General features: G+C 43.6%; 5 protein-coding genes across 5 annotated transcripts; 1 reads left to right on the top strand and 4 right to left on the bottom strand.

Moving 5' to 3' along the window:
• Positions 1–999: 999 nt before the first annotated feature.
• On the bottom strand, positions 1,000–3,477 carry BYT42DRAFT_566910 (kinase-like domain-containing protein). Its single transcript, XM_051568040.1, has 3 exons — positions 2,650–3,477; positions 2,051–2,524; positions 1,000–1,897 (listed from the first exon to the last, which is right to left on the bottom strand). The coding sequence occupies exons 1-3, from the start codon at positions 3,293–3,295 to the stop codon at positions 1,341–1,343; spliced, it is 1,677 nt and encodes a 558-aa protein (XP_051424833.1). The 5' UTR covers positions 3,296–3,477; the 3' UTR covers positions 1,000–1,340.
• Positions 3,478–5,546: 2,069 nt separating this feature from the next.
• BYT42DRAFT_593332 (PapD-like protein) lies at positions 5,547–6,886 on the bottom strand (the record flags this gene model as incomplete). Its single annotated transcript, XM_051570690.1, has 5 exons — positions 5,547–6,131; positions 6,252–6,374; positions 6,450–6,565; positions 6,625–6,777; positions 6,844–6,886. 5 exons carry the CDS (start codon positions 6,884–6,886, stop codon positions 5,547–5,549), a joined length of 1,020 nt encoding a protein of 339 aa, XP_051424832.1.
• Positions 6,887–7,344: 458 nt separating this feature from the next.
• On the top strand, positions 7,345–9,150 carry BYT42DRAFT_566904 (uncharacterized protein). Its single transcript, XM_051568039.1, has one exon. It carries the CDS (start codon positions 7,390–7,392, stop codon positions 8,932–8,934), a length of 1,545 nt encoding a protein of 514 aa, XP_051424831.1. The 5' UTR covers positions 7,345–7,389; the 3' UTR covers positions 8,935–9,150.
• On the bottom strand, positions 9,139–10,728 carry BYT42DRAFT_309042 (uncharacterized protein). Its single transcript, XM_051562958.1, has 5 exons — positions 10,194–10,728; positions 9,997–10,112; positions 9,872–9,933; positions 9,628–9,802; positions 9,139–9,551 (listed from the first exon to the last, which is right to left on the bottom strand). Exons 1-5 carry the CDS (start codon positions 10,243–10,245, stop codon positions 9,192–9,194), a joined length of 765 nt encoding a protein of 254 aa, XP_051424830.1. The 5' UTR covers positions 10,246–10,728; the 3' UTR covers positions 9,139–9,191.
• BYT42DRAFT_309049 (Fcf1-domain-containing protein) lies at positions 9,995–11,473 on the bottom strand. The gene is made up of 6 exons (XM_051562959.1): positions 11,441–11,473; positions 11,316–11,383; positions 11,164–11,229; positions 10,945–11,093; positions 10,807–10,879; positions 9,995–10,722 (listed from the first exon to the last, which is right to left on the bottom strand). The coding sequence occupies exons 1-6, from the start codon at positions 11,441–11,443 to the stop codon at positions 10,494–10,496; spliced, it is 588 nt and encodes a 195-aa protein (XP_051424829.1). The 5' UTR covers positions 11,444–11,473; the 3' UTR covers positions 9,995–10,493.
• Positions 11,474–11,609: the final 136 nt, after the last annotated feature.

The raw sequence follows: 11,609 nt of genomic DNA, 5'->3' as shown, positions 1-11,609 counted from the left end.
GATCAACTATTCTTCCTTCTTCACCAAAGGTTACATCGTCAATCGCATCGATTACATGGCTACAGATAGACTTCATAGAATATCCGGAATATCTTCCCATGGACACAGCTTGCTTGGGTTTCCAAGTTCGCATAGTGCAGCTGTTGTTTGCTTTACAAAGTTTCGTTCGCTTAATGTAGCTTTTTCCGGTGAATTTCTCACCTCATCCTTTAAGCTTGAAGAGAAAGCAACGGCTGATTCTCTTGTGCTCTGAGTCCAGAAGAAGATTCATGTAGTGGAACCGATGGTTGCATAGACCCTTTATATTGAAACCGAAATTGTGAGTGATGACTATATCGGTGTTGGCGGACATATACTGCACGTCAACTTTATTGGTACAGCCTCTATGTTCAGCTTACTGTGTGCAACGAGGTATCTCAAAAGGCACTGCCCCTCCAAAGGGCCTTATGCATGACCACTAATTAAAGTTAACAGGAGCTTTTGTCTTTAATTTCCACTGATGAGCTGGTTGTTAGACATCATCAAAAAGTGAAAAGAAACGGCAGAGGGTTTTGTTTATTATTATTTTTTGTGATTCGCGCAAATGTCATTTTGCATGGTTTATTATTATTATTTTATTGTGTTTGGTTTACCCCCTTGTCGGGTTTGTCCTTTATTTTTTTGTATGTGTGTTTGTACTGCTTCTGTTACAACTTTCTGTATTTTGGTTGCACAGCCCAGTGTGTTTCTGCATGCTGCAGGTTTCACAGAAAAGCAAGAATTCAAATCACCGCCAGGGTGGCTCGTGCATGAGAAATAAACAGTACGAGCGAGCATCGGATGATCGCTTTTTCTGGCTTGAATGGTCCAATCACTGGCGATCCGTTCTACTATTATTATTTCCATAATGGATTCATTTGATGGATGATGGATTTTTTTTGCCGCTTTTAGACAGATATCGCAACGATGGGAAGATCGATGAACATCGTTGTTAGTGTAACGTGACCACGCGGGTAAAAAAGCATGGTAGACTACTTGCTTTTTTTTTTATACACTACGGATCGTTTTTATACTAAGCAAGCAGGTAAATAAGTGGTAAAGCATAAAAAAATGATGTTTTTATATAAAGTAAATAGTTGAATCGATGAATAGAAAAAAGGGATAAGAATGGGAAAATGAATAAGATGTAAATGATGAAAAATGAACGCTGCGCAAGCATTTATGTTACAAGATGAAATGGGAATACAGTGAAGAATTTTTACTGCTTTTTTTTCTTGTCCTTTTTTTTAGGTTCTTTTTTTTAGGTTCTTTTTTTTTCATCGATGATGGGGTTGTGGGGGATAGTGTTTGATGAAAAGGTATTAGAATGCAGGTTTTTCGGATACTGGGGTTTTTGGTATACCGGCAGGAGAGGCTGGTCGACTATTGGCAAGGGGACTGGGAGAGACGGAATGAATCATGCGTTTGCGTTTCTCTTTTTCTGCTACGACGCCTGGTGGTTCAGGGGTGACTACTACGAGATTATCTCGCTGGTGACTCTGGGAAGGCGGGACCAAGACATGATGAACGTGACGATGGCCAGGGTGAGACACATTGCAAACATCGATTTCTTGAACCCAGCTGTCGGCTAGCACGGTACTCAAAGTAGAGCGACGTTTAGGATCAATGTCGAGAATACCGGCCATGACCGGTCTTGCTTCGCGGGGTAAAACTTTCAACAACCTGAACTGCTGTTGATTCTGATTGGTAGCATAGGCGCGAAACGAGGGATCCGAGCAACGAGGATAACGCCAAGGGAAACGACGAATTGTCATGCAAACAAAGATAATACCGCATGACCATACATCTGACAGTCTTGGATCGTACGTGGGTTGGGTATATTGTTCGGGACCGATGTAAGGATCGGAGCCATAGATGCCTATGCCCAAGATGGAATAGAAGGGTAAAAGTGAGCCAACAATTTTAGGTTAAGCTTGACCCGAAGTCTTTCTTTTTTTTTTTTTTCTCCTTCCGCCATGGTGGCACAAGTGTTTCTCCTGTATAGCGTTCATATTGGGGAAAGAACGCTTACCTTTGGAAAATGTGACGGTATCTTCAAATGGGTATTTGAATACACTGGAGCATCCAAAATCGATGATTTTCAAGATGCCCATGTGATCGAGAACGAGATTATCAAGCTTGAGATCGCGATGAGCAATGCCCATACTGTGGAGATATTCTAAACCTTGCAGGAGCTGACGCCAACAGCATGCAATTTCTTCGCGCGACATCATACCACTCATGACGACGTTGAACAGATCATTGGGAGCATATTCCATGATTTCATAAAATTGCGGGCCCTCTTGAATGATGTCCAAGGTTTCGATGATATTGGGATGGTGTAATGTTGATCCAATACAAAATTCCGCCGTCACCTTTTTCACATAGTCCTTTTCGCTTTCGTGAGGCAACCGTTTGCGAAATTGTTTGACGGCAAATGTCTTTTGATCGGCTGAACGGCGTATCAAGCGGACCGATCCTCCTGCGCCCTTGCCGATGTAGCGTCCTATCGGATGAGAGAGTCCAGCTTCAATAACCCATGTTTTCCGAGTTTTCCCTAACAGTCCAAACAGAAAAAAGGGGAAAAAATTCCCTTTTTTTTCTGCTTTGCATAATGTCAAGAATAATTACCCCAAGTGCCATAACGACCGCCGATGTTTTGACGAAATTGGTTAGCAAAATTGTCAGATCGTTTCAACTCCTCTTCAGGAGTGCGTTGCTGAGAGGTGGAGGATGAAGAAGGAGAGGGGGCACGAGGAGGATGGGTGGATTCGGTTACAAAAAATCGGCGCAGATCGGACCATGCCAATAAGAAATCCTTGCGGTCCTGACTGGATTGACGGTGAAAGTGAGTCTGATGGTATTGGTGATCGTACTCCGGCTTTTTAAAGATGAACTGAGAAGGAGTGGAACAAGCGGTGCTGGCGGGACGGTGGGTGATTGGAGGGCGGGGATTGTTGCTGGGTAATTTGAAGGGAGATGGATTGGATTTGGTATTGGTTGGTTGCGGAGAACTGGAGGAGGACGAGGCCGAGGAGGTGGGTGAAGGCGGTTTGGAAGTTTGGAAAAGTTGAGAACGCGGTCTGGCCGGTTTGGCTTGAGCTTTCTGTAGGAGTCTGGACAGTTCGGTCAGATCCACCATGGACTGGTCGTAGGAGTGACGTTGCGGAACACTCGTTGCAGTGGTATGTGTGACAACTGCCGGTGACAGGGTGGGACTCGAAGGAGTGGACCTATCAGGCGTGATCAAACTGTACCGCTGCTGAAGATGGAGCATCCAAACGATGATATAGCAGAACGATGTAAAAGAAAAGGTATACAAATAAACAAAAGTAAAAGAAAGAAAAAGAGAAGAAGAAAAAAAAGAACAAACTGAGCAAAGAGGGTTTTTTAACTGGTACGATTTGAATGGTCGGTTTTTTTTTTTTCACACCACGCAAGTTGCCTTTTTTTTTTTTTCTGTTATCATCAGATGAAATAAACCGAGATAATCTGGTTTGGTGTCTTCCGGCTTAACTTTTTCTTTTCCCTTCAGGATAGTCTTTTTTTATCAAGTGTCAAGTAAACAATCCCTTTTGGAAAACATACAAAGTTCGATATTCTACCGATCTACCTACAAATCACTGCACAATAAAGAAGCACATCGAATATCCCCTTACAATTCCGCACCAGTTGCCATTGCGACTCCGCCTTTCGTTGGGAAATCCTCGTATTCCAATATCATGTCTTTTTTTCCCTCCCACCTTTTATATTTTATGGACATTCACTGTTAAACGTTCAAAGCAATTCAAAAGAGTAAGTCATTCATCTTACCAGGACTTGAAGCCCATAGCTTCATTGCCTTCGTGATGCCGCTGATCTTGGTTTATGAAAACCCAGTTGCTTTGTTCGGTACATTAGGCCGAGGCTCCCTCTTTCTCTGTTTTATTCTGCTTGCTTCTTACGACTTCCAACTCAATGTCATCATTCCTTCCAAGAACTTTCCATCTTATAAATGTGCATATACACATGTCATCATTGTTTTTTTTTTCTTTTTCATTCAGCCGCCAAATTGAGCACGTTTATTTTTTTCTTGTTGGTAGTCTAAAATGGTAACTATCAAAACACCAAACAGTAAAAACAAAACAAAACTGCGTCACATGCCGCTTCTTACACGCAGCACCTCCTTTTTTTCAATGAATACCAATGGATAAACGTCAATAAGAACAAATCTTTTGGCATAGAGCAATCCAATAACGCCAATGGCTTTGACATGTCAGGGGTCCCACCGTATTGATCCACGCTGTTCACTCCATTTTCATCCGCTCAGTGATGCCGTTGATCGTGAATTTTTCAATCCCTTTCTTTTCATGTTGCTCTTCAACGTACGTTATGTGTCCTTCTCCGTTGGTCTTCTGTTCGTGTTCCTTGTTCCTTACTTGCTTCCATTCACTGTGTATCGAAGCAAGCTGCGGTCGGATGAACGGATAAATTGAACGAAGATGAAACGTCGAGGAATACGAAAAATGGATCCGTTTCACGGATACTCCTTGGCATGGTTTCCGAAAGATTTAAAATATGTTTACATGGCTATCCATGTCCTTTCCACCATCCGCGGTGCATGATAAAGCGGCGTCAGAAAGAAAGGAGTCTTCTTTATTGGTTCCTGGTAGTCGGTGCTTTCGATGCATCTCCATCATGAGATATACTCCAAAATTCAAAGCGTCTCAGATTGCTTGCTGCACAAGCAATTTTTTGTGCACCTGTTCCACAAAACGAAAAAATTTCCAGGATACACACACAAAACACATTGTTATGAAGCATTTTCTGTTGACTGTCTTCAATTGTAATTAAATTTTCTCACCTGATACTCCACGACCCCGCTTGATCAGCTTATATTGCTCATGTCTTGCCTTGCCTTTCCAAACTACCGTTTCAAGTTATGCATTCATCCATGTGTATGCAAGTATCGATGATCTATTGTGGCTGAACTCGTACATTGGATTCCTTCAATAGTCGCCATGGATTTATATCATTTTTTCCAAGCACTTACCGTGAGCAATAAAAAAAAAAAACCTTGTCGCGCTGTTGAAAATTTTTAGTGTCCAGTTTGTGCGACCTGAAGAAGCGGCCGCCACGGCCGATCAAATGGCTCTAAGACTCATTGAGAAACAAAGATAAAAAAAAAGAGTTGGCTTGCTATTGTAAACTTCCCGCCTTGCCAAACTGGGGGTTCGTCTGTGTGTTTGCAGTCTCTGTAACTGTGCACTGTGCAACCCACCAACAAGAGCCTCGAACCCGGAAAAAAAAAGTGATCTCTGAGAATTGCTTTCAAACAAATCATCCATTGACTCGGTCGGCTGACGACACCTTATTGCCCGTCTTTCTTTTTTTGCATGTGATAAAGAAGTAATAATAAGTATTATTAAGATCGGTTTGAGAACAAAAGGGAAAAAGGAACAACGATGGTGTCTGCTTTTCTTGCCACCTAATCAATGCTCTAAAAGCATTCTTTTTTTGGGTTTCCCATTTTTGGTTTTTTGTACATTCTAAAAGAAAAGATAAGTCACCAAGAAAACCGCAAACGCCACCATCAACACCACTTGAGGTGGGTAACCTTCCACCGATTGAGGAGATTCGAGCGCAGCCAAGTGCTGATGCACTGCATCTGTGGACGGAACCGTCTTTTCCCCAGCACGACGTTCTCGCAAACCTCGCTGTTCCTGTTCCTGAGCCAATTCTTTTCGCAGTCTTTCCACCATGTCACGCGCTTCCTGGAGTTCTTTTGTCAATAAATCATGATCGCTCACTGGCGTCACTTTATCCGTCACAATGGGCTGGGCTTGCAGTGGCACATTGACAGCCTTTGGCACGTCGCTCACATCCTTTGGTTCACTCTTTGAAGGGTCAGTGACTATCGGTGTCTCTTGCACACTCCTCGGTGCCACGGACGGTGCCTTAGGTTCAGCTGCCACAGGTTGCACTTCTCTGGGTTTGGGTTGGGGTGGGGATTGGGGTTCAGCCACAAAGGAGGGTTGAGGTTCGGATACTGGGTTATTTGTTACAGGTGCAGGTTCATGAGATGTGGACGATGGAACAGTGGGAACTGGTACAGGAGCAGCGATCGTCGATGCCTTGCAAAAAAATTATGTCATTACCCATCAGCACATTGGTCTCCGATAAAAAATATATTCCAGCAGGATGAAACAAAAAAAGAAACAATGATGTACAGAAATTGCCAAGAGATGAATTACCTGTTGATGGCTCACGGGTGGTTCCTTGGTCTCTTGTTGTTCTTGGGTCGACGCGGGCAAGAACACGCATTTTATTTTATGTTGGTGGATGCCTTCCTTATTCTGCGCTTCCACACGAGACCACTAAGCATAATAAAAGTTTCATCAGCCAGTCCAGTTGTTCAAACCATTTGTGACAGACCCTCCTTTTATTCTTACCATTTCTCCCACTGGAAGATCCTCAAACTGTGGTTCAATAACAGCTGTTTGTACAAGAAACTTATCCTTGCATTTGAAGTCAGCCTCTGGTTCTTCCTTGAATGGCTGCAGGATGACTTTGGAGACCGGGTCAACAACATCTTACTAAATACCATGCACGCGTCATCTCCCTTACCTTGCACTTCCACTTCAGATTTTGGTTCAATTCGACCAGCATTAGGTCGAACAGAGTACTGTCTAGGTGCCGTTGTTTTGACTTTGAATGTTACAGGTTCTGAACCGGGATTCTTCACGGTCAGTATCTCTTTGGAGGAAATCGTCAAAGGACCTGATTGTTCCCCTTGCTCGTCAGTGACTGGCTACAATACTATTACACTTAGTAACCAAGACTTACGATGAAACGTCAATTGGGTAGATGGCTCTAGAATGACAGACATAATGGTAAAGAAATGAAAAGCAGAGGCAAGTGAGGAACCAAGACAAAAGGGGACAAGAGAAACGGGAAAAAAAAGGCGCATCTGCTTTGTTTCAAAAATATCTTGCCCCATCTCAGAATCACGTGCTTTCACACTGCGAATGAAAAAAAAGACGATCTATCCCAATCAAGCCCGTCAAAGTTTCTGCATGAATGGTTGAGAACCCGACCTTGTCAGTCGATTTTTTTGATCCAAAGTCTAATCGGATGCTCCTATAATGTTGAATTCATAAGTTTACTAAGAGCACATTACTGTGCAAGATGAATAACTTTTGACTGATAAAATGACCCGTTTTTATGCACCCAACCCTCAAAAGCATCACGTCGGTATTTGAAAAGTCATCTCATTGTCCTGAGGAATTTCTTTGTATTAAAAAACAAATCTTCCTTTCCTACCTGCCAAATCCCCCCCCCCCTCCCCACCCTTCCACTTGTTTAGTCTCTTACTGTTACAACGTCTTTATAATGGTTGTAACTCGCAGTCAGACCAAACACCTACGTGAACCAGATCCCGCTTCAACCATCGAAGACAATGGGCAGCGAGCAGCCGTTCCAAAAAAGCGGGCCCCGAAGGATCGAACTTGCGTGCGTAATTCTCGAAAGAGAGTAAAGAAGGCTGATTATATCTATGAAAAAGACCATCCGGGCCGTCTTCCGGCCGAAGTGTGGCACATCATTCTTGGGCACTTTAAGCCATCCGAAATCTTGCGGATGGCTTCCACATGTCGCGCGATGTATCTCGTCATTCGCAACATGCCCTTGTGGCAGAACATTGCCGCCACCGCCAAACTCGGCACCCCAAAGACAAAGTATAAGAATCACTATGAGTTGGTGGTGGCCAACCAGTTTCAAATTTGCGATGAATGTCACTGCAAGGGCCGCCCTCGTGGCACAGGGGGTTCGGTAGCGGTCTTAACGATCGCATCATCGGAAGGTCCACTGCGTTTGTGTCTGCGGTGTCGGCGTCACTATTACTCTTACCATCCTGAATTAATTGCTCAAGAGATCAGACAACTGAAGGACACATATGAAATCAAGAGCGACCGAACTGAGCCCCATGACTCTGATCCCACAACAGCTGGTTCGTCTGGATCGTCTGGATCGTCTGGATCAGCCAATGATAATGAACAGGCAAACCAAACCGTGGCCTCGACAAATGACTCTACCACGACTGTCGGATCCGTCAATACCAGCGGACTAGGAAACACAATCTCGCCTTCCACGACAGATTTACCAACAGCGGCTGGATCAACGAACGATAAGGCACACGTCGAACAAGCCATGTCTTCCACCACCGATACTTTGGCGACCACTTCATCAGCTAGTGGCAATGCACAAGTAAACCCAGCCATATCTTCTACGAACTGTTCTCCATCAATGGCTGCATCGGCTAATGACAATAACACTACTTCTGCCTATGTCGCTTCTTCTTCTACCGCCGCCGTCGCCTCTACGTCTGCCTCTCCCCCTTCTTCTACCTCCGCCGTCACCTCTACGTCTGCCTCTGCTCCTTCTTCTACCTCCGCTGTCGTCTCTACGTCTGCCTCTGCCGCTTCTTCTTCCACCTCTGCCGACGTCTCTGCCTCTGCTTCTACCACTGCCACTAACTCCAGCGTCGTCAAATCTCTTCATCTGTCTATTGTTGATCATCTTCGCTACGACAGCAAACGTATCACCAAGTCCACTGCCACATCTGTTTACCGTTTGCGCGAGATAGACTTGAGAGGTCTCCATTTCGATGCCGTCCGAAATCCTCACTATCGCGGAGCTGCGCCCATGTGTCTGTATGAAGCTTACGATGTCATCATACGTGCTCTGGAAATTCATGGAGGCTTAGTGGGTCTCAGTGCGGCTGCGGAAAGTTCATCTCGCCGAAGTGAAAAGATTCGGGAGACCAGAAAGAAACGCGGAACCAAAAACCGTAAAAGTTACTTCTATCGTGATTATGATGACGACAGCGACTTTGATGATTACTATCATCGCTATGACTATTATCATCGCTATTGGTAACTTTTGCAGTCCAGAGAAATGGAGTATCTCGAGTATGAAGCTGAACATTATGGACTTTGATTGATAATATTGCATTCGCTCTTTTTAACTTTTTTCTTGCCATAGTCCCTTTTCTTTTGCTTTTCTCTTGCGTCATTTGCAGTTACCCAGCCATAAATCTATGTATATCAAGCACATCCGAAATAAACCTTTCTCATGCATGGCTTATATTCTATAGGTTGGCAGTCAATCGATCGATTGATTATTTATTCGTTCATTCATTCATTCAACATGTCGATATCTTTGTTACTGTAGATCGTCACCTGCGACCCACTTTCGCTGGTCGCCTTCTTCTTATCAATCAATCCTTGCAATTTTGGATCGTCATTCGCTACTTTGCGCATAGCTCGTGCTACTGCGCCTACTTGAGCAGCCATATGAAGCCCCAGGGTTCGATTGATGGGCGAAAAGATGGTGGCAAAGATGGTTTCGGCAAATCGCGGACGGCTGCGAGGCTCTTCGAGTTCTAGCAAGCCAGGCCGGAAGATCGATACACGCTGAAATCCAAGATTAGATAACCGGTCCTCCGTCTCACCCTTTGTCTGAATGTATAGGAAGAGCGAGTTTTTGTTTGCAGACTAGAAAAAAAAAGAGTGATAAGGACGTTGGATCTCTTGGGACGATGACTGGTGCCTTTTTTTTTCTCATTCATACCGCTGATGAACAGTACAGGAAATGGATGGGAGAAACGGTCTCGCCTTGTGTCTTTGCAGGATTCTCTTCAGCGATAATTTTAGCTGAATTTACCACGTAACCTTGATCAATCTTTTTAAATTGCGCAGCTCCACCAGCATCAGCACGCGTTGTACCCAAGCAGCAATAAACGTCACTGTACCATGGCACGCGTATCAGTCATGACGATTTTCACTCGTTTCCCTTGACGCAATCAACTACTTACTTTACTCCACGAAAAGCTTCACGATGTTGCTCCAAGTTTTCGAAATCAACGGTTTTCTGCACCTGTATAACCACCCACGCATTAGATACCCGAATGAGCACAGCATCTACTGTACCATATCATACCAGTTTCTCTTGCGGAATGTCGTTGCTTAACTCCGCGGCGCGTCGGCCTACAATCACCACCTTGGCATAGGTGCTGTTCAGCAAAAGATCCTTCAATACCGCTTTGCCCACAGCTCCTACAGTGATGCTGTTAAACCGTGCTCCTCATCGTCATCGTCGATAACCTGAAAAAGTTCCCCAAACGGTCCATAACTTGCCTGTAGCTCCCATGACCAGAGCAATACGCATGGTCTCGTTCGTTTCACTCATTGATAGTTGATAAAAAATGCAAAAGAAACAGCCTAAGCGCTTTCCGCAGGAAATTTCAGTCGCTGCGAAGCATGTGAAAAATGCCCCTCGCCTTTATTTCGGAAAGCGCTCACTCCTGAGACTTTTTTTTTTTCTTCCCATAGCGCGTCCAATGGATCGACACATCGTTACTCTGCCTGAAGGACAAGAACATGATGATTGATGCAGTTTATTTACAGTTCACAGGGAGATAAGTATAAAAAAAATGTCTAAAAAGTATTGGTGCCAAGTTCCGGAAGTCGTTCGATAACGTATTTACGACCTGAGATATACATAATGGGAATACCCGGAACTTTACGAATACGTCGTTTCAAGTCACGATCGCAAGTGGCCACAATGTAGCATTTATGTTGCATGATACGCTGAACCAAGCAGTCATCAGCATAGGTACCCTTGTGCGAGCACGGCAACCGTTCGAATCGAGGATCTCGCGCAATTCTGTGAAAATGAAAACATTCAATGTCAGCCGTCCATGGTTTTTTGTCATCCATTCTTTCTCACTTCAATCTATAGACAACTTACTTTAACGCAATACGATACTTTGGACCCAGTTTTTCCAATTCAGCCATCACACAATCGGTAATACAAGGAATAGCTGCCATTCACTCATTAGTCTTTTTCTGATCAACTCAGATCTCCCGATTCAGTTCTGGAACTTACATTTCGCATACAAGCAATCCATCATGGACTTTACCAATTCCAGTTTGTTCTGAATGGAGAAATTGATAAAATTGGTATCGACAAGTACATGATAAGGAGGACCGAGAGCGGAATTATACTGGAAAAACATGGACGAAGCAACCTGAGGACTGTACAAAAAGCCCAAAAATTTGAGTAAAAGCCCTACCATGGAATCAGGAAAGAAAAACAGGTACTTACAGTTGACGAACCACTGCCTTTTCCTTTTCCTCTTCCTTCTTTTTCTGCTTTTCTTTATTTTCCTTCCTGTAATGCAAAAGAGAAGAAAAAAAGGCACAATTATCGGTGAGTAACGAGTCGGCTTTGTTGTCATGAATCATAAATACACTTACAATCTCGCATCTTTGGTACTGATCATACGCTTGACTTCAGCGAACTTTCTTGTTTTTCTTGCTTTTCCCTAAAGTAAAATAGATTATTGATATGTTCTGCAACAAGTCAATGATTCAATTCTTACCATGATCGATGAATAGACAGATGGAAAGAAAATTACCACTTGTCACTTTGTGCATTTTTGGGTTTCGAAATTTGAAAATGGTGAAAAAATGTGACGGCTTATTCTGTGACCTGAAACCTATATTTGGTAATTGTTCGTTTTTGTGATTAAACCATTTTTTTTCCTGCCA

Source organism: Radiomyces spectabilis (assembly GCF_025331425.1).
Source record: "Radiomyces spectabilis strain NRRL 2753 chromosome Unknown BYT42scaffold_5, whole genome shotgun sequence".
NCBI lineage: Eukaryota > Fungi > Mucoromycota > Mucoromycetes > Mucorales > Radiomycetaceae > Radiomyces > Radiomyces spectabilis.
Note: the sequence above shows the minus strand (reverse complement) of the source record. Positions and strands in the feature narration are given on the sequence as shown.

What these genes read in the sequence shown, in the direction of transcription:
- BYT42DRAFT_309042 (XM_051562958.1), bottom strand. Translation starts at nt 10,245, where the DNA reads ATGAGTGAAACGAACGAGACCATGCGTATTGCTCTGGTCATGGGAGCT. An exon ending in TCTGGTCATGGGAGCTACAG is followed by an intron (nt 10,113 to 10,193) that starts GCAAGTTATGGA and finishes GCATCACTGTAG; the next exon opens with GAGCTGTGGGCAAAGCGGTA. An exon ending in TCCTGTACTGTTCATCAGCG is followed by an intron (nt 9,552 to 9,627) that starts GTATGAATGAGA and finishes TTTTTTTTCTAG; the next exon opens with TCTGCAAACAAAAACTCGCT.
- BYT42DRAFT_309049 (XM_051562959.1), bottom strand. An exon ending in AGTACCAAAGATGCGAGATT is followed by an intron (nt 11,230 to 11,315) that starts GTAAGTGTATTT and finishes TTTGCATTACAG; the next exon opens with GAAGGAAAATAAAGAAAAGC. An exon ending in GGATTGCTTGTATGCGAAAT is followed by an intron (nt 10,880 to 10,944) that starts GTAAGTTCCAGA and finishes AGTGAATGGCAG; the next exon opens with CTATTCCTTGTATTACCGAT.
- BYT42DRAFT_566910 (XM_051568040.1), bottom strand. Translation starts at nt 3,295, where the DNA reads ATGCTCCATCTTCAGCAGCGGTACAGTTTGATCACGCCTGATAGGTCC. An exon ending in CGGTCGTTATGGCACTTGGG is followed by an intron (nt 2,525 to 2,649) that starts GTAATTATTCTT and finishes CTCATCCGATAG; the next exon opens with GACGCTACATCGGCAAGGGC. An exon ending in TACCGTCACATTTTCCAAAG is followed by an intron (nt 1,898 to 2,050) that starts GTAAGCGTTCTT and finishes TCTTGGGCATAG; the next exon opens with GCATCTATGGCTCCGATCCT.
- BYT42DRAFT_566904 (XM_051568039.1), top strand. Translation starts at nt 7,390, where the DNA reads ATGGTTGTAACTCGCAGTCAGACCAAACACCTACGTGAACCAGATCCC.